At 35.5% G+C, this 26673-nt stretch overlaps 2 protein-coding genes across 3 annotated transcripts; both read left to right on the top strand.

Moving 5' to 3' along the window:
* The first annotated feature begins 6513 nt into the window (after nucleotides 1-6513).
* Nucleotides 6514-8060, top strand: LOC119066494 (odorant receptor 94b-like). The gene is made up of 4 exons (XM_037169005.1): nucleotides 6514-7321; nucleotides 7482-7581; nucleotides 7639-7902; nucleotides 7953-8060. Exons 1-4 carry the CDS (start codon nucleotides 6579-6581, stop codon nucleotides 8004-8006), a joined length of 1161 nt encoding a protein of 386 aa, XP_037024900.1. The 5' UTR covers nucleotides 6514-6578; the 3' UTR covers nucleotides 8007-8060.
* On the top strand, nucleotides 6570-11357 carry LOC119066493 (odorant receptor 94a-like). Of its 2 annotated transcripts, none has more exons than XM_037169004.1 (4): nucleotides 6570-6604; nucleotides 10738-10837; nucleotides 10899-11162; nucleotides 11224-11357. In XM_037169004.1, exons 1-4 carry the CDS (start codon nucleotides 6579-6581, stop codon nucleotides 11275-11277), a joined length of 444 nt encoding a protein of 147 aa, XP_037024899.1. In that variant the 5' UTR covers nucleotides 6570-6578; the 3' UTR covers nucleotides 11278-11357. The 2 variants fall into 2 exon arrangements, with proteins under 2 accessions (XP_037024899.1, XP_037024898.1); XM_037169003.1 differs by lacking the exon at nucleotides 6570-6604 and adding an exon at nucleotides 9767-10577.
* Nucleotides 11358-26673: the final 15316 nt, after the last annotated feature.

The following is a 26673-nucleotide window of genomic DNA, read 5'->3' as shown; positions in this document are numbered from 1 at the left end:
AGAGAAATGACGTGACGTAAAATGAAACTTTAACCAACATGAAGTTGTTTGAACGAATTCATCACATTAGTGTAGGTCGCATGTAGCATGTTCAACGATTTGAAGTTTTGATTTTGAGCAGAATCGCCGTACAGCCAAAAGTAATTCACATTCCATTTGGCTAAATAATTGACAAACATTATTTATTATACTGACAACCCGTTAAAATGCTGACGGGAATTGGACTATTAATGTTTCAAGTAAACTTTCATTTCACTTTTAAACCAAAACTTATCATAAGCACAATAGAATTATTACTATGACGAAAATGTCTATAGATGGGCCAAGAAGTTTAAATATTTTTGTTTGTCTTTCGCTCATACTGTATATCATGGATGACGCTCTTTTCTTCCACGTTCAAATATTGTCACAAATTAATATCCATACCACATTTCAACACAATACGAGAAACCATTAGCACTGGTAAACTGTATAACTACACTTTGTAGCGGTTGAAAGCAAGTACTGAAAATTGAAAATACCATAGAATGTAAAGCAGTAAAATATGCTTGTCGAAAGTCAATAGACAGTTTGCGCAAATGACGTATAATTTGTAGGCTAACTTTTCAATCCCAACTTTCCAACTTATAAGTTATACCATTGAATGTACCATTTAAACGACGACTGTCCTGTGACAGTCGTTCCAACAGTCCAATATCATTTTTTCCTATGGAAAATTGCTGCGACAATGACGATGCTGTCGAAGCATCAAAGTTAAACGAATACGATCAAGAAGAGGTGCCACAACGACTCAGACTGGCTCGGGTACCACTGGACGTGGTCACGGTAAACGTCGTCGCGGCAATCAATAATAAAAACAAGTGCCGAGACGACAAAAGCAAATTACAGGAAAAATACCATCGGATACGTTAATTACATTCAACAGATACCAGGAAACAAACGAACGAAAGATCACCCATGGACTCCACCGAAACAGTTCAAATACAAGTCGACGTGCTTTCGATGGATTAATAAAAGTCTAGCGCACGAAACTCCATTGATTCAATACGCCTAACCATAATACAACAGATCATCTGAATCGGATGTCGATAATTGATTTTGTCACGATTCTTATGATTATTAAAACGAAAAATTAATTGAGTGAAAAGTATGTTAATATTGCTAAAAATGTCATCGAAAATTTATTTTGTAACCATAAAAGTTATGCGATATAAGTCAGGTGGTTATTATGACTTATGTCGCTACTTACAAAGTTCAATTTATAAGTTCGTAAGTGCATATGTCACATCTTTATACATCGACTTTCATCACTTATGTTTAAACATCGTTGCAGTACTAAAGAGAACGTTTGCGCAAATGACGTATAATTTAAAAATTTTGAGCTACATCCTCATACAAGAAGTTCTGGATGGTTACTTATAATTTCTAACTTATAAGTTGACTTACAAATTATCCGTCATTTGCTCAAAATGTCTAATGTTGAAACAATGAGCTCTTTATGACATCAACGTATATGAATAAATAAATTTAAATGTCCTTGCTGAGCTATGTCATTTTCATTGTTTTGGACTTTACGAAAGCTAAACATTCATCTCTAGAAATGGTATACAATTTACGAGTGAAACTCTTCTGAGTCCCTTCAATATCTTTTCGAGTGCAATTCTGTTCTACTCTAAATTCCACGTAATACTCTTAAAGAGTGCTTTTTCACCGCAAATCTCCTTCAAATGGTTATTTTCGTTCACGCAAGTACTACCTCGACACAAACAAATAAAATCTCTTTTGTTCAAAAATTGTGTATCAAAACTAACAAATTTTGGGAAGAATTTTTTCACAAAGGAAGTCTGATTCATCGAAAATAATTTTTTTTAAGCTAGCGATACGAAAATCCTTTTTTCCCACTATGAGACGTTGGTGAAAATGGAATTTTTTGTCATTCTGAGAGGCGCCATTTTAGGTGAGGGAATAATAATTTTCTAACCTAAAATGGCGGGTCCAGCCATACTGGATCAGAAAATAATCATTTTCTCACCTAAAATAGCTGAATACCAAAACACGCTATTTATTTTATTTTCTTCAAAATGGGCAAAAATGCGGATTTCCACAAAACGCTAGCATGAAAAACGTTGTGTTCACCTCGAAGAGAAATAGGAAACTCCAACTTGAGGAAATTGCAGCCCTCGCTTCGCTCTGGCCGCAAACTTTTACTCTTGGTTGAATTTTCTATTTTCTCCTCTTGGTTAATAAATAACTATTGTTCACCGGACAACTGAAATACGACTTTTTCGAGGACTTTTTTTCTTAATCGCATATCTAGCTTTGAAATGTATACTTTTGTCAATCTAATGCGAGAATGAATAGTATTTTTCGTACCAAAACAGGAGATGACGATTTTTGCAGCACCAGTCCTAAATTTCCTTACGAGAGGAGCAAGAGATAGCAAAAGAAATGTATTGTCGCATTTTGAGCATTTCGAACAAAATCCACAATATATCGTTCTGGAAAACTTGACATTTCATAACAACAAAAAATCAAGGCAAAATACGTCGTATTTCAGTTGACCGGTGCACAATAGTACATTACTATGCAAGGGAAGTAAAGTGATATCTCGTATCCAGATGAGAAAAAGTATCCGAGGGCGGCAGCCCGAGGTACTTTTACTCATCGTGATACGAGATATCACTTTAATTTCCGTGTGTAGTACGACGTTTTACTATGCGAGTGATGTAAAGGTTATTGCCTATACATGTAGTAGCCTTATTACATGCACCAGCATAGTAAATTTCATTATATGTTTTCCAGAACGAGTTGTGGTAGACTACTTGATTATTTGAGTGTTTGTCGAAGTGATTTATTGATTTATTTGGTTGTTTGTCTATTGTTTGTACACCCTAAATTTCCTCCCCGCTCGTGAGGAAAACTTAGAAGTGGTGCTGTCTTCTTACAACAGACGACAATACAATGTATGACATCGTCATGCTATCTGATGTTTAGCATATGAAATAGCTACTTTACCAAAACAAAAACAAAAATCTTGCTCCACCCAAGAGTCTTAATTGACGCTACCTGGTACATTATGTAACTCCTTGCGTATATGATAAGCTGTGAAATATCATCTTGGACAAAAAATATGTGGGTTCTGTATTCACGAATTCAACGTGTGACAAAACAGTAATATGTTTTCAATTTAGGCTTAACAAAGCCTACAAATATTGTGTTGGAGCTGGAAGCAAAATCCAAACGTCTAGACATAATTTAAAAATAAATCGAGAACTTTAGTTTTCATTTATGCGCTAGATACATTTTTTTTAAAGTTAAGCCAGACATCAAACTGTGTGAAAAACAGTGATAAAATTTCGGAGTTCTGAGTGGTGGAACTTCTATTTAAGTAATCTCAATTTTCAACATAGTAAGAACACATTTTCCAAAATAAAACCGACTCATTTTATGTCAACGTTTGTAAAATTGTGAAAGTATTTTATTATCTCCATTTTTGGTGGGATCGAACAGCGTTCACGTTCAAAATTATCGATAATATCAATCGAAAGAAATTATCGATAATCGATTAATCATATCGTTATCGATAATTTAATAATTATCAAAATATCGAAATTCGATAATTATCAAAATATCGATATTTTGATATTTATCTGAAAATTCATGATAATATACCGATATATCGGAATATATCGATAAATATCGGATTTTCGGACCGAAATATCGATATATCGAATTATCGATATCTTGATAATTATCAAAATATCAATAATTATCGATTATCGATACTTTTTTGATAATTTTCGATAAAAAATGATAATCATTATCATTATCGTCTATGCTTAGATCGAACATCGAAAGTAAGGAATTATGCGGTTTCAAAACTCAATTTTTATTTTAAACATTTCGGAAAATCTCAGAAAGTTGCGACGAAAATGGAAAATTCGGAAAATTTTAGGACGGTAAAAAACTTTGGACTTTCCTTTTTCGTTTAAGCTGCATATATCTATGGTAGGTGCCGTAGTTGCCTATCAATAATTCGAAGAAATTATCTCTGCACCGAGAACTTTGCATAACCCCCACTAAAATTTTCAAAATTTGTTTTTTATTTTGTGGAAGATTTTGTCTTGCTGAGGACTTTGTTCAACTCTATTAAATTCCTGTACAGTGTAGTGCGTATAAATTCAATAAATAATATTCATTTGATGAAATTCGCTTACAATATAGTTCCTAGCTTGTGTTTAAAATCGCATACGGCACGACGTCAACCTCGGTTTCGATTCTTAAGTTTTCACGCTCTTTCCGCAAAACTTCGAATTAACACTTAAACGACGAATTAAATGCTTTCAAAACACTGTGACGATAGAGCCGGTTGCATATGCTGGTCGAATAAGCCTTATCTGATCCTCAAGTGTACAAAACATAACAAATGCGAAGAAATCTCAATTAAAAGAATGCCAGCTGAACAGCATTGGCAAAACCCTTTATGTGAATGCAATTTAAGTTGTTTAGTCTGTATAACTGTATCATCGCATCTATTGGATCGGTTACATACACATCATCATGTATTGCAATGAAATCGGAAAAGCCTCATGGGAAAATGATTATATGGGGCAGCATGCACACACATCTCTGTATAGATATAGTTATATGCGACGGTATAACTCTTTTATAATAAAACGAAACTGGACGCTTCGTATGATATAATATTATAGACTTTCCCCACAACAAAACATTATATATGATGGGTATGGGATACTGTATTCATTCGCAACCACCAGGTTTTTGTATTATAGAAGCCAATATGGGAAACCAATTAAAAGTTTTTATATTACTTTAGGTTCAGCCGTACGTTTTATCTATGCACGTTTAAAATTTTTCCAACTAAACTGTTTCGAAATTGGAATTTTTTTATAGAAATGATGTTTTTGTGGGCGAAAGGAGAAATACTGAAGCAGTAAAAGCAATAATAATTGAAACGTTGCATTTTTGTGAGGTTTTTGATTTTGGTGTTGAGAATGACACACGAACAATACATATGGGGTGCGCAGACGGAAGCAGTTTAATGTTTTGTTAAATACTAACCGTCATTTAGAAGACTTCGTAATTTTGGATAAGAGTTCTGAAATACATTGAGGCAATTATTTGTCCATCAGCAAAACTTTAGAATGGTTCGAGATGAGGACTCTATTTTTACGCTACAATAAAGGAATGGGAAGAAAATTGAATTAGGATTTAGAAGATTTTTTGTCCACTCTATTCCTTCCCAATGTTACAAGAATGCATGCTGCTGAACGCTTTTCCTCTGATGCTTCTTTTTCTCTGTTTCTGGACCCATGCAACCTAAAGATTCAAAAGCAAGCGGGTTGATTAAATAATTTTCTTTAAGTTTTCTATAATGCTTATTTAGAAGTTTTTCTTATGTATGAAGGACCATGGATGAGCCAATGTATCACGCACTGTCACATCCCATAAAAGAGATTTACCTGACTCCATGGAATTAGAGTCATACTAACCGGTCTTTTACCATCATCTCTATAAATTCCTGGTGGCTGCAACACACTTGGAACATCTGCCGCAGAAAAAACATGAGAAAACTCTCTGTTTACAGCATCATGTCGTGGCGTTATCCCTCTTTTAAGGTTGCATGATATGCCATGTAAACCTTTTTAACTAACTCACCAAAGACACACCTATCCTCCTCGCACAATTGGCATCGTAAACGCAGACCAACAGCAATTCTCGCAGTATTGTTATCTAGTAGCAAACCTAGCTGACTCGACGGGACAACCCATAGCCACTTTGAAGACCTTTAATAGATGAAGCAAGCAATCTCGCACGATTAACAGATTCACCAGATTCAAACCAACGGAAGCTCCCGATTCCTTTGTACTTTTCTCTCATCATCACTACCTGGAACAAACTCACTATAGGAACTGAACCTGCTAATCTCAAAACACTATTATCGATCACCTAAATATTAAATCTCTTCGAAATCTCATCACACAAATCATCGGACGTCGAATACACAGAAGACTGATAAGCTGGAAGTGCCAATTCCTCAACTTTCCGAATACCTAATCCACCGAGAGCTAACGGCAGGATAGCCTGATCCCACGAAAAATTTAACAGCCTGCCATTCGTAATCGCCACAAGCGTCTAATGAAAAGCCTCATCGATATCCTTCAAATAACCACTTAGAAAGACAACCACTTAAAAACAAATCCAAACGATTTCAAATTCCAACAATCGGAAACATTACAGGAAAAAACCACAACAAGAACCTTCAATCAAAATCTATTTGAGTTACAACGCCATCAAATGAAATGTGGTTACATGTTGTTCCATCACACTCACTACGCTTCTTATACTTTACAAATGCAGTAAATTATTAATGAGAAACCTAAGGCTTCTTGAAGGAAAGATAAGTGCAAGTGCATTTAAACACGTCGACTTCTTATTGGTTGTGACGTCAGTTGGTATGCTTTTTCATTTGACCCTAACAGTTTTGTTTAAATGGCATTGTATTTCAATACTTATCTGATTAGCGTTAAACAAAGTCGTAGAAAAAGCAGTAGACCATGGAGAAGGAGTACAAACTTAAGATGTCTGATACATTCCGGAAAATGAGTGCAATTTACTTTATTGTGGGCTTGTGGAAGATCGACCAATGGAAGGCCTCTTTCCGGCAGATCTTCGCCTTTCTTTTATTTGTAATATGCATGATATCAATATGCGTGAAAGCTTTTAAAACGGACGACAAAGATGAGTCTGTATTTCTGGGAGTGACTACTCTTATTGGCTTAATACAAATCTATCGGTTGTACTACATTATATGGAATGAAAAGAAAGTCATTGACTTGATGTATGCAAGCAGTACTAGCTGTACTGACGATTATGAAACATTTTTCCACGTTAACAAGAAATTGGCAAACTTCACGACATTCACCAAGTGTTTCTTGGTCGCAACGTTCGCTTTGTTTATTATCACAGCGTTCACTCCGCTACTGACAAAGCAATTAATCTTCAACTTCGCTTTTCCTTTAGACTACAAAACTGATGAGGGAGCGTTTTGGATAGCTTACGTATTTATTGCCACATCATTTCTATTGTCTGTGACTTGTTGTTTGTTCACAAGTATGGTTTGGTACATTATGATGAACTTTGTGGTTAAATTTGAGCTGCTCGGCAACGACTTTAAAAATTTGGTCGTGGTGCGAATAGAAAAACAAGATGCGGACAGTTTGACGAATCGTCAAGCAAAACAAACGCTTTACCTCCGACATCTGATTGAAGCGATCAAAAGTCTAGAAAGTACCACTGAGTGCGCAGCCGATGTTTTCACAAGGGAGAAAAAACTAACTGAAAATAAAAATAAAATATTTCATTGCTTCTGTCCAATGAAACTATAATGTTCAGTTGGTTCTTTCTCGTGGTGTTTGAGTTCCAACTGATTTTCGTTAACTCATTTTATTTCTTGCCAGACTTCTCGAGGAGTTTGCATCAACCTTTTCCAATCTATTTCTACTGCAAATATTCACAAGTAGCCTTTGTATCTGTGGGGGAGTCTACAGTTTGGCATTTGTAAGTAAAATCTCGAATTTCAGTTATCCAAACTATGAACTTTCATGAATTATACAGAGCTCTCACGACGATCCCATTCAGGATGGATTTTACGCTATAGTTCTCTTCTATTGCTTCTTCGACACGTTTACCCTGATGTACTTGGGTAACGAAATAATGTTTTCTTCTGACAGGTTGTCTTACTGTCTTTTTGAGTCCAACTGGATAGAACAGACGCAATGTTGCAAACGGAGTATTATTATCGTGGTCGAACGCTTAAAACAGCCGCAACAGATAATTGTGTGTAAACTATTTCCGTTGACTTTGGAATCATTTTCGATCGTAAGTCAATTATTGTTGAATTTTCTCGAAATAAAATACTTTCCTTACAGATAGTTAACCGTGCGTACAGCATGTTCAATATCCTGCAAAATTTTCGAACATGACCAATCCCTAGACAATTCGGCTCATCCCATTCTGAGAGTAATTGTTGTCAGCATTTGAACAAATAAAAAGTTTCACAAGTTACGAAATGACTTTCAGTATTCTGTTCAAAAACAAACGAATTGCCTTTGAGATTGAGGAAATACGTCTATTCTTTGAAAACATATCCGCATCCAGTGACACCGATAATGCTCTTCTAATTTCTGCATCTTCATCTATTGTATTTTTGTCTCTTTGTGAAATTGTAATTATAAACAAACATTAGATGGCAACAATTGTACTAAAATTGTGTACGAAAATATACAGTAAACCTTGGCAATATTTTTTGTATGCTGCACAGTGCAACATCCCCGAAGAAAATCGTGATTCCTTCTTCACACATTCGGAGAAAAATAGATTTCGGGATTTTAAGAAAAATCATCGTTTTCATCGTAACTCGCATCAAATGAACCATACATCATGCCATTCAGAAGGTCACCAGACAGTTAGACTTCAGGTTATACTCTTCGATGAGTATAATAGAAGAGAAACGGGCAAGAAAGGTTAAATCGACTAACACTTTAAAAAACAAGTTTCATTTTTTTCGACGTACAAAACTGTTTCAGCACGATACTAACGATACGCAACAGATTATCGTAACCGTGTACTGTAAAATGGATGATTTCGGAACTACTCCGTAAATGAGAATGCTTTCGGTTTTAAATTTTTTATAAATTTAATTTGGGAAATTTGGGTGCCAATAGTGTGGCTAATGACATCGAATGCCAATAGTGTCTTTATAATACTGTGGCTAATGACACTGGGTGTCAATAGTGTCTTTATTATACTGTAGCTAATGGCACCGGGTGCCAATAGTGCCTTTATAATACTGTGGATGATGGCAATGATTAGCCTTAGTATAATAAATAGACTAATGGCATCGGGTGTTATTAGCCACAGTATTATAAAGATTCTTCCAATTATATTCGACCATAATTTTTTTGGGACCACTGGAATTTTTCGTTTTACAAATATTTTAATAATCTCAACCTTATCGGTACCAATTGCATGAAAATATTGGTAAATGGAATTATTTTTAACGCTCAACCCAAAACTAATAACGTTCGCTTATTAGAATCAAAATTATGACACACATTTTCGAGGGGTGTCGTTGAACAATTGAACAATTCTATATTCAGAATGATGGAATAATCTATCAGTTTGCCAAAAACCTTCCTAACATAATTATGGAGGAGACCACTGGCAAGGAACTTTAAAAATAGATAGACATTGCATCATAATAAGTTGTAGATAATTTTCTGAAAAGCCAATAGAGCTAAAACCACAACAAAAACCTACAATCAAAATGTATTTTCTGTTTGGGTTGCAACGCAATAAAATGAAATATTATTACATGTTGCCCACACGCAATCAGGGCCTATTCTTGGGAAATTGATTTCCTAAATTTGCCAAAATTTTCCAATATTTGCTAAAAATTGCTAGAATTTGCAGAATTTGTCATTACCAAATTTGGCAAATTTCGCAAAATTTTGGAAAATCTTAGAAAATGTTGGCAAATTATGACAAATTGTGGAAGCTCGATTTCCCAAAAATAGGCCCTGCACGCAATATATTTCCTTGCGTAGAAAATTCATTAAATTGTTAATGGAAAACCAATAGTTTCTTGAAGTAATTATTGGTGCAAGTGCACATCTTATTGGCTATGACGTCAGGTACAGGTAGCATGGTTTCATTCCATCCAAGAATCGTTTTCTTAAAATGGTATAATGTGTCAGTGCCTATTTGATTTGCGTTAAACAAACTGGTAAAAAATTACAGAAGGCGATGGAGAAAAAGTACAAACTTAAGATGTTAGACACATTCCGCAAAATGAGTGCAACTTGCTTTATTCTGGGCTTGTGGAACTCTCAGCATTGGAAGGCTTCGTTCCCTCGCATTTTCACGTGTCTTTTATTTTTGTCATGCACGCTATCAACAACCCTTCAAGTCTTAATAACGGACGACAACGACGAGTCTGTATTTCTTGGAGTGACTACCTTAATTTGCGTAGTGCAGACCTATCGTTTATTTTACATTATATTGAAGCAACGCAAAGTTATCGACTTGATGCAATCAAGTAGTGCTAGCAGTACTGACGATTATGAGGCATTTTGCAACGTTATGCAAAAATTGACAAACTTCACAATGTTCGTGAAGTATTTTTTGGCCACGACATTCTCATCGTTTCTTCTTGCTTTGTTCACTCCGTTAGTTACAAAGCAATTAATGTTCAACATCGCTTTTCCATTGGACTACAAAACTGATGATAATGCATTTTGGATGGCTTACGCATTTATTACCGCATCATTTCTATTGTCTGTGACTTGTTGTTTGCTCACAAGTATGAATTGGTATATTATGATGAACTTTGTGGTCAAATTTGAGCTACTGGGCAATGATTTTAAAAATTTGGGTGTAACAACAGTGGAGGCGGAGGGACAAGAATCAATCAGTTTGACGAGTCGTCAAGCAAAACAAACGCTTTACCTCCGACATCTGATTGAAGCGATCAAAAGTCTAGAAAGTACCACTGAGTGCGCAGCCGAGGTTTTCACAAGGGAGAAAAAACTAACTGAAAAGAAAAATAAAATATTTCATTGCTTCTGTCGAATGAAACTATAATGTTCAGTTGGTTCTTTCTCGCGGTGTTTGAATACCAACTGATTTTCGTTAACACATTTTATTTCTTGCCAGACTTCTCGATGAGTTTGCGTCAACCTTTTCCAGTTTATTTCTACTGCAAATATTCACAAGTAGCCTTTCTATCTGTGGAGGAGTCTACAGTTTGGCATTTGTGAGTTGAAAAGTATCGAAATTCAGTTAATCCAAACTATGAACTTTAATGAATTCCACAGAGCTCTCACGACGATCCAATTCAGGATGGATTTTACTCTATAGTTGAATTCTACTGCTTCTTCGACACATTTGCTCTTATGTACTTGGGCAACGAAATAATGGTTTCTTCTGACAAGTTGTCTTACTGTCTTTTTGAGTCCAACTGGATTGAACAAACGCAATCTTGCAAAAGAAATATTCTTATCTTGGTCGAATACTTACAGCAGCCGCAACAGATAATTGTCTGTAAACTGTTTCCGTTGAATTTGGAATCGTTTTCGATCGTAAGTCAATTGTTGATGAATTTTTTCGTTCTTTAATTAAATGAAATTATTTTTCTTGTAGATTGTAAACCGTGCGTACAGTATGTTCAATCTTTTGCAAAATTTTCGAACTTAGGGCAAACGGACCAATTCTGAGATAAATTGGCTTATCACATTTCTCAACTTTTTTTTGTTAGCACCTATGCTTAGCACTTAAAGAAATAAAAATGTATTTGTGGAGATGCGATTATTCTTTGAAAGCGCCTGAGAACGGCGAAAAAAGTTTCCTCTCCTCCGATCCCATCTCAAGAGCTTGAGGATTTTTTTAAGATTCAATTTTGAAATTATTAACATATCATATTGTGACGGTTGGAACTCTGGCATCCCTAATTCTATCAGGTTATCTAAGCTCACATACATTTTACAGACCCTAATGAAACTAATGAATAGTGCTGCTAGTTTCCACTTACAAGTTGGCGCTACGTAAAAAATGGAAATTATAAGTAACCTCTCCACTCCATGGTCTCCATACAAAATGTATTCCGAGTCAAATCATGAATCATAAGTTTTACGTCAACCAACGCACTTGGCATGAGAGGTACTATAATTAGGGTACTGATGTAGATAATTTTTCATGCCTTTTGGGCAGAAATTTCGGAATTTTTCTTGTAATTTACGCCCGCGTCATGAAAAGTTGTATACGCATCTGTTGTGGACGGTTTATTTTAAGCACTTTCGATTGTCGCCCTCACTTCGTTCGGACTATAACTCGCAAAATTGTCTGAATTGTACCGTCCACAACAGATGCATAAATAACTATTTCTGTTGTAAAATCCTTAGAGTAATTATACGACAAAATGTGGTCCCAACATCAGTTTGTATAAGATACACATTTCGTATACTTTTACACCAATACATGTATACGCTGACGCTCTTTCGCTTTTGATAGTTCAATTTGCCCTCTTAATTTATTAAGATGGCAAACACACATACCAATAAACATTTCGTATTTCATGTTGGGACCACGTATTTTACGTAATTTTGTTCGAAATTTCCTCTCTAGGTATAATTACTCTTAGGTAAAATCACAACCAAAACCTACAATTTACAATAAAAACATAATTTCCGTCCTGAAACGTAATAAAACGAAATGTTGCTACATGTTGTGCAAGCACACGCAATATATTCCCTTGTTGATTACCTTGAGAATTCATTAAATTGTTAATATGAAACCAAAGTTTTCGTCAAGGGCAGATTAGTGCATTCCAACGCGTCAATTTCTTATTGGCTGTGACGTCAGGTGGGATGTTTTCATTTTACCATAACCGTTTTGTTTAAATGGAATTTTATGTCAGTCCTTATGAGGGATTCTTTTGAAAAACAGAAGATCGATTTCGGACGTATTTTCCAGTAAACATTTTTTATATGGGCGTAGAAAGGTATTATATTAGACCCTCGAAGCCAAAACCACTTTCAAAAAAATTCTTCGAAGCTAGTTTGACTAGTGTGAGGTGATCAAAAACCGAAAACATGCACTTTTCTTACAGAAATTTCTCCAGTTACACGAGCCGTACAAGGTCGTGTGGAGTGTCATTAGCATGTACTTTCGGGGCAAATAGGGTCTATTGGGTTTAACATTCATCCACGCTGAGATATGTGCAGTTGTAGTTTTCGCGGAGTACAAAACATATATGGTCGTATGGGGTGCCTATGCTAAAGTGCCTGCTCGAGCATTATCCCCTATTGAAAGTGAAAGTAGTATGAAATTGGCAAAACTCCAGTAATTTATTTCTTAATCAGGAAACAACCAACTCGATAAAATTCAATAATTTCTCGTCTTTTGAGTAGAATGGTAATCATATACAAAAACCGATACTTCGTTCGTACATAATAAATAGTTATCTTCCGTTAACCACAACAAAAACCCACAATCAAAATGTATTTTCAATTTAGATTGCAACGCAATAACGTGAAATGTTGTTACATATATTACGTAATGTCAGGCAATAAATTTCCTCGTATAATTACTTGAAAATTCAATAGAAAATAGACCAATCGACTCAAGATTTTCAAGCAAGGGTGGAAATGGAAAATGCCAATCAAATGTGCCCAATTTTTTTTTTGTTGCTTGGTCAGCTGTTTTGTTTATGTTTGACCAAATAGACCCCTATTTTGTATTTATTTCTCAAAAAAAATTGCATTGCCAAAATTCGTGTGATACCAGTGTCCAGTTTCAGTATTTAGAGTACCACTCATGTTTTAAATGCTCATTCCAGCGTTACACATTCTCAGAATTCTACGAAATTCCACAGAATTTGAGGGGAGAACAAAAGAGTTTCTGTGAATTTCGGTTGAAATTTGTAGAGTTAACTCAACGCTGGTATGACCTTCATATCTTCATACAGTACTCATAGGCTTCAGGTAATAGAACTAGTGTTATTCGGAGTAATCATTGATATCTTTGTGCACCGTCGGGGTCTCGTTGTTAGGCATTGTTTAGTGTGTTGTGTAATAGTTAACGCACTCGTCCTGTACCCTTTCGCGTATACGACCATGCAACTGATATTTTCTGTTGGTAAACCACAACCAAAACCGGCAATCAAAATATATTTTAAATTCAGGCTGCAATCCAATTTACGTGAAATGTTTGAACATTATGCAAGGGAGATAAACAATAGAATTCTTCGCTTCCTAGAAAATTAATCATAAACTGGTAATTGGAAATCGGGACGTGCACACATCACAAGGTGGAAATTTGTTATTTTTGCGTCGCAATTCGGTTTAGGGAAAAGTTCTAATAAAGAGAAAAGCAGAAAAATTCGCTCCTTTCGAAACAATAACCTCCCATTATTACATTATCTATAATATAGTGATTTATTGTTGGGATACAGAAGACAAACATGTCCTTGCACAAATATCTTGATAAAAGCAATAGTTCTCGGAAGTTTGCCAACACTCTCCGGACAATATTACGCCTTTTATACGCACATTTATAAAGGAAAGATAAACACATAAACAGTAATGTGACATATCCACACACATGCATCCACACACACCCACCCATCGACAATACAAGTACGTACACACCATTCACCCAAAGTAATATGAACGAGATTTCTTTACCGAAAAACAAGAGAAACCACTTCTATATGTTTTCAAATCCCCAAAGGGTATGGCATAGAAGTGCAGATAAACCCCTAATGAAAATAATAAAAATTTATGTGGATCGAGCTATTTTGATACCCATGGGCGATGTGATGTGACTTTCTTCTTTTCTTCGTGTTTTTTTTTCGCCTTTTTTTTCATCTCCCGAATACAACATCAGTAAACAAGATTAAAGGAGTTAAATTTATGGCAGCAAATGAAGCCGTTCAATACACACAGTGGCTGGATAATGATATGGTTTTGGTTTCGTGATTTTAGGTGTGTGTTTGATTTTCAGCATATATTTTCAACATCGGGTGTTATTTTCGTCAATCTATTCGCATTCACATTTGTGCGCTTGAAATACAAAAATAGAACGACTATTCCTGAACCAACATACGTCAATAGCACCAACAGAAAGAAACGCCGCGCGTATAAATATATCACTAACGGAAGGTATAGCATGTCAATCGAAGCAAACGTAAGGAAGTGGAGAGCCTATAATAGGAAATTGAAGAGGATACAAGTAGACATGCAAAGAATAGGAGCAAATATTACCTTCCTTGGACGTACTATTTCCTTCTATTATTATCTAATCCCTTCTATTTACGGCTTCTTCTTCTTCTTCTTTTTCAGCCTGTTTCTATCCACTGCTGAACGTATTCCTCTTCAATTCTCCTTCATTCCGAAGGATCCGTTGCCACTTGTTGCCAATTTGTGCCTGTAGTTCTCTTTATATCATCATTCAATCTCTCTGGTGGTCTACCTCTAGGTCGTGTTATAGGTAGTCTCCTGTTCATGATCTTTTTGTTCCCACGTTCATCCGTCCTTCTTGCAATATATCCCGCCTAGCTCCACTTCAAAGATGCTATTCTTTCCATGACATCAACGACTTTTGTTTGCTGTCTAATCCATTGATCTGTCATTCTATCGCTGAGCGTCATTCCAAGCATACTTGCTTACATGGCTCTTTGTGCCACTCTTAATCTATTTTAGGAAGCATTTGTTAATGCTAACGTTTCCGAATGTGAGCACGGGAAGGACACACGTATCGAACACTTTACGTTTCAGATTATTGTTCATTTTGCTTTTGAAAATTAGCCTGAGTTTTCCGTACGCTAACAATGCAAGACCAATTCTACATTTTATTTCTTTGGTTGTCCAGACACATAATTTCAACATAACGTTCAATGACATTATCACCAATCTGTCATCGTCAACGTTTGTCATGATTTTCGTGTTCGACAAATTCATCTTAAGGCCGACTTTGCTTGACTCCTCCTTTGCTTGAAAAACCTTCAGATCGAGAATGATAGCAGAGTGGCGCAGTGGAAGCGTGCTGAGCCCATAACCTGATGGCAGAGTATTAGCGATGGAAATAATAAATGCGACTTGTCGTATTGAGTTTACAATCAGAACTAAACTTTATTCAAAGAGTTCTCATCCTAATTACAATGTATCTATACGTGTTATATTAGGCGGTGAATATAAGTAGTCGGGTTGTTCTCAACAGAGAAGCATCTGTCGTATAAAGTTGTTGACTCCTCATTCAACTGTTGTAACATTATCTGCGCCTGATATAGATTACGGCTATTCCCTTCTACTTCTAACAGTCAGTGGCAAATACCACTTATCCCAATATTTGTTAGCTTCGTTTCCATCCACTCAACGAAATGTCATAGTGTTCCCATTAGGATTTCTCTGTGCACCGAATTAAAACCATTTACGTCTGCAGCCATGATGTAAGTTCACTTAAGTTGCGATTTAAACACAAGAGGAAATACAAAAGGAATAGAAAAAAGAAACCCAACGTGCTGATGTTAAAGATTTATTCAAAGCAACGATGAAAATAAAAGGAATAATTTAAAACGAAATCCAAACATAAAAGGAAACCCATGAAACCACGAAGAGCAACGAGATTATAAAATTCAACATTAGCTGTTCAGTTTACAAACTACTAATATCCTGCTTTACTGCACTGCAGCATAAATTCGGTCAATGAAAGACAGTTTCCAAAACACATAAAGAATGCACTGGGTTTATACCATTTCCTGTAGATTTTTGCATTTTACAAAAGACTCGTACTAACATTTCGTAACATAATAAGTGTCACGTCTCGAGAATTAAAGTCACGTAATTCAAACAATACCGACCAACTCTTTAAACCTTTAAAAAAGATTTTAGCATTTAAAACTAAAGATATTGCCACACCAAGTTTACATTCAAAATGTAAGTGAAACACACTATCAACAAACTCGTTCTGAATTATAAACAAAAGGACACGAAAAAAAAAACTAAACTTGAAACGAAGAATGGGGCGAAGAACAACAAAAAAAGTGTGGAAGTAAAACTGTATATGAAAATTGTGTTTTTCTTTGTGTGACACATCCTTAAAAAGCGAAATACCACACTATTTTATGCACTCTGAATTGCACGCTTCTTTTGTTCAACTCTCGTACAGTAATCCCTCTATATAAGTAAATACAAACTTTCTAAGACTATTTCCAAGCATACATCACGTAATATAGTTAGCGTAAATTTTACAAAAGAATATCACATTTTCACTGTGCTCTGTGACATACACACACCTAATATTTACACTCTGTATACACAACACCCAACCGAAGAATACTTTTCGAAGACCTATTATAGCATACAGTGTCATAAACTGAATTTCGTAATATACCTTGAGCTATCATATGAGGAAAAACAAGAGAAATGGAGCTTTTATCTGTACATGACATTATTTTACAGTAAAACTCCTTGGATGGATAATATGATTTGCTTTATGTGTGTATGAATGTGTGTATGAATGAAAGGCTCTCTCAATGGGTGGGTGTGGATGTATGTTTGTGTGTGTTCCTTTAACTTAGCGAATTATTTCGAAAAGCAACATAAAATGCAATTTGTGAATGGCTTGTGTATCGTGACTACATATTCTTTTTAACAAAAAGTCTTGCTTTTGGCGTTTAGAGGAATATCAAATCGAAAACAGAATTACTCTTCTGTGGAAAGTATTTTCTCAAGTAGAGATTCCTTTTATTTTATGCATCAATTCGGAAAGCTTAATAAAATATTGTACATGAACTATGCTACTAAGCATTTTCCATTCGAAATTAAAAACAAAAAGAAAATGCGAAAGAAGGTTTTTTAATGAATTTATGAGAAAACTTAATTGTTACAGGAACGTCACTTTTCCATTACATTTTCTAATTAAAAAAAAAAAAAATTCTTTGCACTACCATCATTAGTTACTCCTTTGTAGATGTACATTGTAGACCAAGAGATGCATTATAGATTACCTCCACAGATTAAATGGTAAGAGTACGGTTTGGAGGACAGCTTAAAATATATCACACAATTTATGTGAAGTAAAAGTTCTAAAGCATCCGTTCATCCGTAGGAAAATTGTTTGAAATGCCTTCTTGTGTGCCTTTGGTTTTTTTTTCTCGGATCAACAAATCCACCCTATTTAGTCGTAATCAGTGTCTGTCAAAGTACAGTGAGTTTGATGATAAAACGCACTCTCTGTTAAGGCGATAATCATGACATTAGCTGATGACGCACTAATGACGTGGATATTATCTACTGGATGATGTTTCTTATGATTAGCACAATGAGATAGCCACATCATAGTTTGTCGATTCTGACACAGGTATCGACACAACACATGGAGATTCTTTGAGCTTTTTAATAAAAATGAAATCCTGTGAATCTGTAAATTACAATTAACAGATGCTCCATACGAGCAAACAGAACATCTCTCTCTCTCCGATGTTTGATTCATCACCATTTCAAGTAGAGCTATAGTCGCTTTACGTACCATTCACCTCCTTCCAAAGTGCAAACTGCAGCTGAGCCACTCAGTCTACACATAATAATGATATCCGCGGAATAATAAATCATTATTTTGAATTATATTATATATCGTGGATTTGAGCACTATTTCGCAGGACTGTTAGTGATTGACGCTGTCAGCAAGTCGGTCTGCCGTTACTTCACACAAACAATATTTTCATGGACAATCAAAAATTTAAATGTCGTAACAAATGATTTGTTTTTTAAATTTTGGAGCTCAAGAGACCGACTTGCAGGCATTTGCAGTAGTGACGATAACAACTCCCACAATTTATTAGCATTGTTTTGTGATCTACAATAAATTATTGAATCTGGTACTTTTTGTGATAAAATCTTTTACTTCGTTTGTTTTACCATGGACTTTACTATAAGAATATACTTTCAACAGTATTGATTCATTGATAACTATTGTCGTTGTTGTCGATAGCAAATGGTTGATTTTCCTCGCCTTTCGGACTGGATTGCTGGTTCCTCATAATAACGGCGTTTCCATAATGTTCTATCGACTAATCTCCATTCGTGATCTGATGTGGTATATGGGCTCTGAGTCTATTGTGTTTGTCAAAATGTTTAATTATCTTCGCTGCCATAGAGTTTCATTGTTAATAAAAGAAAATCTCAGTCGTTCACGAAGGAAACAACAAAATTCATGGCTTCACTATAAATTCCATTTTTCCTTTGAACAACAACGACGCATTAAAAAATGTTCCACGAAATTCCGAGAAAAAACAGAAAATTTCTTTGAATTTCCATATTCTATTTTACTGGAAATAACAACATTCTTCCACGCACACACTTATAGTGAACAAAAAGAAGAAGAAGAGAAAAAACGCATCGCTTACAACATGATGATCTCTTAATCCCATATACTCTGTATAGTACATCTACGTGGGATTGTGGAATATTATTTATTAGATCCTAAATTATTTAATCTTGACAGACCCGTCTAATAACATTTTCTCGCTATATGAGCTATAACAAACAGCTTAAACCAGCATGTTGACCAATTAGACGTCTGCTGTTGTCTGGTACGCCTCAATAAATAATAATAATAACCTACGATGACACAAGGTAAACGACCGTTTTAGAAGCACTAAAAGTGTTCTGCAACAGTCTCATTTCAAAAAGTAGTTGAACCAAACTTAAGCCACGTAAATCATTTAATTTAAATGTGATAAATAAACAATATAATTCCGAAGTACTTTCCCTACGCCCTCCTCCCGTCTCTTAGAAAAAGCATTAAACCATTTATACCCACCTCGTCATACATCCGAAATCATATATATTCAGCAACAAATAAAAAGAAAATACCTCCCAGCCCAGAGCTTTTGTGTATCTGTGCCATGTTGTACGTATCATATTTAGCATCCCTTAACGCAATAAATTTTTGCTCTGCCAAGTTCTATTTTTGTATTATTCATATATGAAAACAAATAATTCATATTTGAAGAGGAATTTTTTTTTCCGCCGTCTTTCTAGGATCCTATTAATTTGGCAAGTGACACGTTTGCTTGTGGAAGTATTTTGTACATGTCGGAAAAATTTTTGTGTTTATGAAAATCGAACCAAAAAGCATCGTTATACGGTCATTGAATAAGTGGCGTAAATGCTGAAGAATTGAGTTACGCATCAGGGATTTTGCTACTCAAGTGAGACTCAAGTGTAAGTATTTTCGTATGCCACATGCGTCGAAAACCGTACTTTTCACTTCTTTCGAAGCCTTCGAGGCATACAAAATACATTCGAAAAAATAAATAAAAGTCACATTTTCGTGTGTTTGTTAACCTCGGTTTCGCCTCAGATCAACTTTTCAAATTTTTATCACTTCTTACATAAATGGCCATTTATAAAAAAGTGACTTTTCATTTTCATCCCAAGTTTTGTAATGGATTTTACTCACAGCACCATCGGGAAATGAGTCATTACTTCATTGACTTACCCCTTCTTGTTTGCGTAGATGCTAATGTCACGTCATTTCGCCCGCGAATAGTCAGCATGAAAGGAAAAATGCTATTGGCAGGAAGATGCTATTGGCAGGAAGATGCTATTGGCAGGCGCCACCCAATAGTATCTTTAATAATAATTTGGCTATTGGCAGGCGCCTACGAATAGACACTACGTATTATTTGGAACTTTATATTTTTCCTTGTATAAATGCAGCCCTTGCCGACAGCTCTGGTTGCAACCGTCCGATTAGGCAAAGTAAAAAGTTTCAAACAAGGACAAGAACTATTACATGCTTTTGAGCTTAAAGTCAATTTACCTTTCAGCCTTAGTGTTGTAATAAGCCACTTTCGACCCCAGGGAAAACAAAAGAACGTAAATAAACTTATCTGATTCGACTCTATATATTGGGCACTCAATATTTGTTAGCCTGGAAGTTCTAAATTAAGGCCCGTCATTGGGAAATGACAGGACAGTTTCCCGAAAATGTATGGAAAATTTTATCACAAAAATTAACCGAAAAAATTCAAAGAAACTCACCTCTTATACTTTCCATTGTATTCGGGCATAGTTTCTTTAGGTCGCCAAGGCATATTTGAACACAAAACACTTTTTACTCGATGCAAAAACAAAAAGTTTTTTTTTGGTTTGTCGCGACAAAAACACAGAAAAAATTTCGACACAACTGTGACACTCCGCTACTATAAGTACTAGAATTAATGTTTGCTGTGTTCACTTCGGCGGTAAAATATTTTCATTCAAAAAAGTGTCGGACGTTTGAAAAAAATCATCAAACGGTTGACAAAGGGTAGCGTATACATTAATGCTCATCGACCATTTTTTAAAGCTTTACGAGAGCTCAGCGGACATTCTTTCAACGATGGGAGAGCATTTATTAAAAATTTAGCCTCTCGTAAGACTGCGCTGAACGTAAATAAATGTACGTTCCTCTTTAGTAAGCTAAGAAGACTTTGCGAAGTCTAATTATGCCACCTCTTTGAATAAAAATATCGGCTGAGGTCGAATAGTTGTCCGCTGAGCTTTAACAAACCTCCGCTGAGCTCTAATAATTCTCCGCTAGGCTTCAGGAAGTGTCCGTTGGGCCTAAGCAAGTTGCAGGAAGGCTTAATGGAGCGAATCGGACACTCAGCCAAAGCTAAGTGGAGTCTTATTAAATCATAGCAACAATTATTAGGTATCCGCTGTTGCTTATTGAGTGTTCGCTTAGCTTCATTGCCTTACTACAACGTGCTAAGGTCTGACAGACTCTTACTGAAGCCTAGCGGAGAATTAATAGAGCTCATTAGAGGATTGTCAAAGCTCAGCGGAGAATTATTAAAGCTCAGCGGAGGTTTGTTAAAGCTCAGCGGAGAATTATTTGACCTCAGCCGATATTTTTGTTCAAAGAGGTGGCATAATTAGACTCAGCGAAGTCTTGTTAGCTTACTAAAGAAGTGGGAGAGGTTACAATTTTAATAAATGTCTACCATCGTTGAAGTGTCGGACACTTTTTTGAATGAAAATATTTTATCGCCGAAGTGAACACAGCAAACATTCATTCTAGTCCTTATAATAGCGGAGTGTCACGGTTGTGTCGAAATATTTTCAGTGTTTTTGTCGCGACAAAACAAAAAACAAAATTTTGTTTTTACATCGAGTAAAAAGTGTTTTAGTGTTTAAATATGCCTTGGGGACCTAAAGAGACGGTGCACGAATACAATGGACAGCATCATGGGTGAGTTTCTTTGAATCTTTAAGGTGAATTTTTGTGATAAAATTTTCCATACATTTTCGGGAAACTGTCCTGTCATTTCCCAATGACGGGCCTTAAGGTGAATAAGATACCCATGCCATCTACGCGCTGTTCTAAGTAAATGACGAGTCTACTCTTTCTATGTGTAAAAATCACAATATATGGTGGCACTTCTTACTACCTACATGTATAACTTTAGTGAATGTACAAAGTAGCATAATCTCAAAGTGGTTTTTCGAGGAAATATCAGTAGTTCGAGTCCACAAAAATTGATTTAAAAAAAATACGGTGAACTTGTCACGTACTCTTCAGTTTGCATATACATATAACATACAGTCTTCATTTCTACAGAAAGTAATACAGACTTTCTCGGTCGTAGTGATTCTACATTTATTTAATAACGGAAAGACTGGCACTCTCTCAATGCGCACAAAATTTTATCGAAACGCATAAATAACCCAAACGCAAATATCAACATCGCATTTTGGATATTATTACACCACATTTTGAGCGTTCCATATTATTTTCGAGATTAATTTGACATGAATAATTTCATTTTTGCGTGTGCCAATCATTCGTACCTTTTTTTTTCCTCCCGTATAACGGTTGGACCATGAAAGCGTAACCAAAGTACATAACATCACTCGCACAAGAATCATTTATAAGGATTTCTTGATGGATATTGTGCTATAAGGCAGATGGGAAAAAAGTACGACGAAGAAAAAGACAGAAATGTATGGTGTTATACATGTTGACGTGACGTTGCAATGGATGGGCAACGGATGTAACGGGAAGGAAATGTGAAGATTTTCATGCAATATTATAGTATATATCGGTGACTTTGTCGAGATAGAGTGGTATGATACGAGAATGAACGTGAGTAGCGATTTGAGTTACTTTTGGGATAGGTTTAGATAAAATCAATTATTTTCGAAATGCTCTGAAAATTTTCGCTGCAAATATCACGTACCGAAATGTATTTTAAAGAAAAACATAAATTCAATTTCAGTTTAAAGGACACACCTAACTATTTGGTAAGGAAGGTGGAATTTTTGAAATTTTCGGCAAAGATACTTAGACATTTAACTAGGACTTGAGTTGTTGTTTTACTTCAAGTGTTTTCCGATGCTAGTCTCTGCGCTAGCAGATATATTTGGACCATTTTAAGGAGAACCTACCGCTATGTGACCAAGTAAATGTCCTTTCACCTAGTCACGGGAGACCTTCTCTTAGAGGTCTGCGTTAGTGTGGAAATTTTAGGTACATCTAGAGTTTTCCGGTGCTGGTCACTGCGCTAGCAGATAACTTTAGAACTTTTTCCTTAGTATTATGGCGATTGACAAGTATTATCATTAATTCATTGCTACCATTATTGAATTGTAAATTACCGATAAATGGTTGATGATGTTCACGCTTATCTGTATTTTATCACATTATCACATCGGTTAAAGAGGTACTTTTGATTATTTTTATCGGTACTCAGGGACATCCCAATTCTAATTTATTATTTTGCTATGCTATTGGTAATGATTATATCGGTCATTTATTATTTTTTAATATTTCACCGAGTATCGGTCGGAATTCTAAGAAAAAAGTTACTCAGCACAGTCCCGTTAAGTCGCTTTTCGTTTTTCAATTTGTTTCTTTATCACATGTCACCTCAAGAATCGCTTACATTCAGAAAAGAACGAATCCGTTAAAAATACATAAAATCTACAGTTTTAGAGCTGGGAAGACGGCGAAATATCAGACAATGACTTAACGCTAATGAAATGTCTATCGTTCAGTTAGTTAAAAACGCTTCTGGCGTTGAATCATCGAACTATTGTTATCATTCTATGACGTTTCAGGACTACGCCTAAATGCGAAGAAATGTGAAGTTTTCTTTATCAATGCTGAAGAAGAAGTTCATATGTATGCTGATATATCAGCTTTGTTACCGGGTATTAAGAAGGTTGACGAATCTTCCTTAGAACTGTTAGGAACTGTTAGGTCTCGGTATTTGAGACAGGTTTAGAGAGGATGTTTTCTTCTAAGACCAAATCAGTTAAGTTGATGTGTGACCGACTTAAACTGATGGATGTCCATCCTGCTTTGTGTGTTTTTAAGAGGTCGTTGAGTGGTTGTAGATTTAATTACTTGATGCGTACTTCTAGAGCCTACTTGTTACCCGATCATCTTAGATCTGTTGATGAGATGTTTCGGTCGACATTGGAGGCTATTACGAATACGAGAATAGAAGGTTTGTCGTGGGATCAGGCATCTCTCCCTTTGTCTTGTGATGGTATAGGTATTAGGAGAGTTGAGGATTTGGCAGTGCCAGCCTATTTATCGTCTGTTTATTCGTCGTCAGAATTATGTGGTGTCATACTCCAAAAGTTTAACTTAAAAATAATTAATGATCAGATTTTACAATTATGCTTAAAAAAGAACAAAGGAATTGGGATCTTCCGAAGATCAAACATCAATTCGATGAGTTGTTTGAAAATGGTGATCTTAAGATTCGTGCCCGATTACTTGCGTCATCAACTAAAGAATCTTCAAAGTGGCTGCAAGTGATCCCATCGAGTCAATTAGAATTGTTATTGGATAACAACTCTGCCAGAATTGCTGTTGGACTTAGAGTTGCTTCACAATTATGTGAGGAACACAAATTTATTTGCGGTAAAATGGTATAGAGAGATGGTTTGCATGGTCTATCATGCGCTAAATGCGCAGAAGGAAAATTAGCTAGACATGATATTATGAATAACATCTTCGCTCATGCTTTCTCTAGTGCAGGTGTCCCAAATATTATACAGCCCCCAGGTGTTTCAAGAGATGATGGTAAAAGACCAGACGGCATGACGTTGATACCGTGGAGTCATGGTAAATCACTCTTGTGGGATGTGACTGTGAGGGATACTATGGCTGCTTCTTATATTAATGATTCTTCAAAGAAAGCTCGCACAATCGCAGACAAAGCTGAGAGACATAAGCATAACCATTATATTTCTCTAAAACAAAATTATTTACTAACACCACTCGCCTTCGAGACTCTAGGTTGTATGGGCCCAGAAACGAAGAAATTCATAGACAAATGGGTTCCTTAATGAAAAAAGCAACTGGTGAAGCTAAATCGAAAGACTATCTTTTACAAAGAATCTCAATCGCGATACAACGTGGAAATGCCGCTTGCATTTTGGGAACATTGGGGAAAAAGAAGATTGATGATTTTTATTTATTGTAATTTTATTTTTTTTTATATGAAAAGATCGACTTTTTACTGGCTGCGCCACTATTGTGAGCAGTCTTTTTTGTCGCTACAATAAAATGACTTAATCGAACTAAAAGTGACTCGAAGACATCCACAGCATCCTGAGCTTTTAAGTGGCTAGGATTCAATTTTAATACATTGTTGGGTGGCTCCTCTTCAAAATTCATAATTAAATATTAGTTCTGTTCAGAAAAAATAGTAAGCAATATGAAAAAATCTCGGTTCTCAGAACCGTGTGAATCCTGACCTAGATGTTGAGATATATCTAGGAAATGGCATAAAGCCCACTATGCAGAATTCGAAAAGAGCTCACTTCAATTTTCTAAAAAGCTCTCAATTTAACCTGTCACATACGGCTATTTATCTGTATCGATGACGACGACAAAAATAATGACAAGTCCTGGGTATGTACTAAAATGCATGTTAAAAAAAATTGAAGTACAAGATTTGAAATCAACTGATTAAAAAACTTTGATCGATGGAAGTAATAGACCAGATAATAATACTGGTTTGATGCTTGCCATTGGCAAACGCCCAAGCCGAGGGGTGACGCACTTCCATTTAATCCATTTAATCCATTAAATCCATTTAATCCATTTAATCCAAAAAAAATTTTTTAGTTTTACCGAAATAATTAGGCTACCCACCTGAAAAATTTGTAAAGTAATTGCGAAAAATAGATTTGCACGATCCCCAGCTCGTTTAAGTACTCGTGAGGTATAGGAAAAATTTTTTTGTGAAAAATGGTATTAAATTTATTTAATCCATTTAATCCACTTTACACCAAAAACTCCTAAAAGTGGATTTTTTCGCTTTTTAACATTGTAGTATGAGTTGTAGTACGTGGTTCGATCAAAATCAACAATTTTTAAGACTTTTACAGTATTTGGTAAAATGAACTTTTTTCCTATTTAATCCATTTAATCCAATTTTTATTCCATTTAATCCATTAAATCCATTTAATCCATTTAATCCATTTAATCCATTTAATACCATTTAATCCATTTAATCCATTTAATCCATTTAATCTAGAAGTGAGTTACCCCTCGGCCCAAGCTATGAAGTAAAGGATTCTCGAATAGTTGTCAAAAATATTTAAATCAATTGAAGTAGCAGATCTCATTTTCATCTTGACGATATAATACTCACCGACTTCTATATTGCCATGATAAACACTGTTCCAACAAATAATCCAATCATTGCGCTTCCGATTCACATCGCTACAGTTTATAATTACAGCCAACAAATATTTTCTTTTGTCTTAATGGTTTTAATGGTTGCTTCTTCAACATTATTTAACACTGCATCGGCTCACAACTGTGTCACGATAACTAAATATATATCAAAAAAAATGTATCCAAGCACAATAACCGTTCATTTATGTACTTCCAGACATATTGAAGGAATTTCAAGCGTTAAGTTATCCTTTCATCGTAACAATGAACGCCACTTAAGTAGTTTTCTTTATTACACTCAAAATGTGCTTTATGTCTGTATATTTTCTAAAGCGAAAATTGGAACCGTGCCAACGCTAGACGCTATTTATGGCCATTGATATATGCATCGAACCTATTCGC

This window comes from Bradysia coprophila, chromosome IV (genome assembly GCF_014529535.1).
Source record: "Bradysia coprophila strain Holo2 chromosome IV, BU_Bcop_v1, whole genome shotgun sequence".
NCBI lineage: Eukaryota > Metazoa > Arthropoda > Insecta > Diptera > Sciaridae > Bradysia > Bradysia coprophila.
Note: the sequence above shows the minus strand (reverse complement) of the source record. Positions and strands in the feature narration are given on the sequence as shown.

What these genes read in the sequence shown, in the direction of transcription:
- LOC119066494 (XM_037169005.1), top strand. Translation starts at nt 6,579, where the DNA reads ATGGAGAAGGAGTACAAACTTAAGATGTCTGATACATTCCGGAAAATG. An exon ending in AGTCTAGAAAGTACCACTGA is followed by an intron (nt 7,322 to 7,481) that starts GTGCGCAGCCGA and finishes ATTTCTTGCCAG; the next exon opens with ACTTCTCGAGGAGTTTGCAT. An exon ending in CTTTGGAATCATTTTCGATC is followed by an intron (nt 7,903 to 7,952) that starts GTAAGTCAATTA and finishes CTTTCCTTACAG; the next exon opens with ATAGTTAACCGTGCGTACAG.
- LOC119066493 (XM_037169003.1), top strand. Translation starts at nt 9,829, where the DNA reads ATGGAGAAAAAGTACAAACTTAAGATGTTAGACACATTCCGCAAAATG. An exon ending in AGTCTAGAAAGTACCACTGA is followed by an intron (nt 10,578 to 10,737) that starts GTGCGCAGCCGA and finishes ATTTCTTGCCAG; the next exon opens with ACTTCTCGATGAGTTTGCGT. An exon ending in GAGTCTACAGTTTGGCATTT is followed by an intron (nt 10,838 to 10,898) that starts GTGAGTTGAAAA and finishes TGAATTCCACAG; the next exon opens with AGCTCTCACGACGATCCAAT.